The 3,366-nt window shown below is 38.5% G+C and overlaps 1 protein-coding gene across 1 annotated transcript; it reads right to left on the bottom strand.

Moving 5' to 3' along the window:
* Positions 1–924: 924 nt before the first annotated feature.
* On the bottom strand, positions 925–2,639 carry LOC103806269 (GTP-binding protein Rit2-like; the record flags this gene model as incomplete). Its single annotated transcript, XM_009078949.1, is given in 2 exon segments — positions 925–942; positions 2,448–2,639. Coding segments are annotated over 2 exon segments (210 nt in total), but the record flags the coding sequence as incomplete, so codon positions are not given.
* Between the last annotated feature and the right edge of the window lie 727 nt (positions 2,640–3,366).

The following is a 3,366-nucleotide window of genomic DNA, read 5'->3' as shown; positions in this document are numbered from 1 at the left end:
GTAGCCAGCAGGTTGAAGGAGGTGGAACTCTCACTCTATTCTGCTCTCATGAGACCCCACCTGGAATACTGCATCCAGTGCTGGTGCCCTAAACATAAGAAGGACATGGAACTGTTGGAGCAAGTCCAGAGGAGGGCCATGAAGTTGATAAGAAGACTGGAGCACATCCCGTATAAAGACAGGCTGAGGAAGTTGGGGCTGTTCGGCCTAGAGAAAGAAGAGTGTGTGGAGACCTCATAGCAACTTTTCAGTATCTGAAAGGGGCCTACAAGGGAGCCAGAGAGAGACTCTTTGTTAGGAACTGCAGTGACAGGTCAAGGGGCAATGAATTCAATTGAAGGAGGGGAAATTTGGGCTAGATATTAGGAAAAAGTTTTTTATTATGAGGGTGGTGAGTCACTGAAACAGGTTGCCCAGGGAGGTAGTTGATGCCCCAACCCTGGTAGTGTTCAAAGCCAGGTTGGATAAGGCTTGAGCAACTTGGTCTAGTGGAGAGGTGTCCCTGCCCATGGCATGGGGCGTTGTGACTAGATTATCTGTAAGGTCCATTCCAACCCCGATAATTCTATAATTGTGTAATTCTATGATCTTACTAGTTTTCGGTTTAAGGTTCAAAGTCTGTATTTGAGTATATTTGAGAAAAACCTTCTGATATTGCTAAACTTGTTTACAGTTTTAGAGACTTTGGAGAGGAAAACATTTTGAACATCTAAATTCTGTGTCATTGAAAGCCTTTAAAAATGTAGGATCACAATATAGAACTTCCCTGTTTAAACCTTCAGGCAGGACCTTCAGTGGTGACCTCATAGAGGAGTTTTTAATGTGTCTGTTGCAACTCAAAGTTGTAATTTCTAGTGTCATTCCCGTGAGCACAATCCATGCCCTTTAATCTCACATGCTGTTGCTGAAATCCAATCCAGACATTCATGCACACCTATTTTCCTGTTCAAGAAACCAGACACGTTCATCAAGGAGCATATAAAAATATTCAAATCAGGCTTATATTTTTATATGCATTTATAGAGATTAAAACTTAAAAGCTCAACAAAAACTAAGGTAGGAAAGAAGCAGTGTCATATCAATAGAAGAGTGTCTTTATATCACTTTGCAAACAGAGCATTCCTTAAATCCTCATCTATTGGTAATAGTAGGTGAACAATTGTGTCCTGGTCCTTTTGAGGTCAGGTGCAATTCCTTGTTCTCTCACCAGAATAGCTGATTCCACATGCCTCTCATCTGTTATATAAGCACATGGCACTGCTGTTTGAAGCCACAAGCTGTGTGTTAAACTGCAGCTCGATTGTCACCATTAGGGTTTTGTCACAGTCTGATTTAGGGAGAAAGTCAATGATTTGTAAAACAGAACTGAAGTTTTAAATGTGCATAGTCAGATCAGATGAACAAGAATAATTTCAGGCTCAACACTACCTTAGACCTTCATCAGGTAGAAGACCTAAGGCAAAGAAATGGGGAGAAGCATGGTAGGATAAGCAAAAGAGAGTAGAGAGGGTCATGTGAGAACAGATGCTAATGAACACCATTTTATTTGAGTTACATATTTCTGCACGGAAGTCAGACATTCAAAAGTAATCATAGTGTGTATTAGGAGCATCTTAAGATTTCCATATAGGATCATCTTTCTGTTTTCTCCACTTTCAAAGCTTCTGCTTAAGATTAAGTATATTTTCCTTTCAGCACCAAGTCACAACCAAGCCATTCTGACACAATCTATAACTCATTCCCTTACACACATATACGTGCATCAATACAAACAGCAAGGAACAGGCAAAAGGAAAAATGTGAGCAAAGATTATTAAGAGAGAGTCACAGTCAGTGCCCTAGTAGTCAAAGATATCTGATGCTCTATGGTTGGTGATAGCCGAAACCTCGTATACAAATCTTGCGTACAAATCTCACATGTATACATTTCTTGCATGTCCCCATCTTACCTGAATACTCTAATAACACAGTCCCTGATCTTCAGGCAAAGATATTCTCATACGTATTTCTTTATTTTAACCAGGTTTTATGTTTTTTTTTTCCAGTCTGAGGCTGAGAAACCTTAAGTGAAATCTGGTATATTTAGGAAAAAAAAATATCTGTTTAATGGCTGGTAACTTCCAAAGGAAAAGATGGGTTTTGACACAAACATCCTGACTTAAGCTTTTTCCATGTTGAACATATAACTTCTAACAAAACTAGAAAAAGTTTTTCAAGGAAAAACAAAGAACATTTGGGTGTGACTAGCCAAGGCTGTTTTAAGTTCTATAATATATGAATGAAAAGTACTGCAAAGACCTTAATTTGTTACGAGTCCTAGTTTATTGCTCTTTGATTAAATCTCAACTTGTGCTAATAATTCTCAATAGTACTGTACAGCATATGCTACAGAAACCCCTGAGGTAGCTAAGCAAAACCAAGCCAAAAACAGTGGAGAAATTGCTTACCTGTCTGAACTCTTCAAGATCTATTTTGTTTCCCACCAGCACCACAAGGATGTCATAGTTGTGCCTTACACGATAAATGAGTTCCTTAAACTCAGCAGCTTCTTGAAAGGATTGGCACTCTGTGGTGGAATAGCAGATAATGAAGCCTTCTCCACTTCACATGTATTGGTCCCTCATGGGTGTGAATTCTGCCTGCAAAATAGGAAGAATGTGCTCAGTAATTTGTCAAAAAATTTATCCATTCATGAGTAACAAGCTTGCTGAAAACTTCCCCATATTCCTACATAATTTCACATTGCTTGTTTTATTCTTTTAAGTACTGCTTGCTGAAACTTGTGCATCCTCCTGGGTTTATCGCTAATAATAAGGTTTTCCCTTAGGACTCTTTTATCATTTTTCGCATAAGAAAACTTTGGTCTCTAAAAACCTGAACTTATTATGCCTGAGCCTGCATACAGAAAACACTGTCTCATGCATTTCCAGAACCTTCTGCAGTACTGTTGGTACAAATAGATGACTTGCAATGGAATTAATATTTCCAGGTTTAAAACAAGTGCTATATTACTATCTAGGGATCAGAGACAGGTACAAATTCCTTATTATGCCCTCAGTTCAAAATCTCAGTAATATAAAAAATATATCCATTGACTCCCACCAGCTTTGGAAAACAGTGCCTAGCAAAACAGGGATACAATCTGCAAAAGGTTCTGCTCTTTCAAAGACTCTCAGAGAAGCTGAGCATTTCAGTTCAGTGTGGGATAATGCCATTAAATGAGAACTAAAAATTTCAAGTAGTGTGAGAATTGGCCCACTTTTCTCCTGATGCAATTTTTTCCTTTTTATGTATGTATTTATTGTCACAGCAACACTTCTGATTACCAATACTTTTTTCTTTAAAGAAGACTATAACAACCACCAC

The sequence above is a fragment of the Acanthisitta chloris genome, unplaced genomic scaffold (genome assembly GCF_000695815.1).
Source record: "Acanthisitta chloris isolate BGI_N310 unplaced genomic scaffold, ASM69581v1 scaffold21797, whole genome shotgun sequence".
Classification (NCBI taxonomy): domain Eukaryota; kingdom Metazoa; phylum Chordata; class Aves; order Passeriformes; family Acanthisittidae; genus Acanthisitta; species Acanthisitta chloris.
Note: the sequence above shows the minus strand (reverse complement) of the source record. Positions and strands in the feature narration are given on the sequence as shown.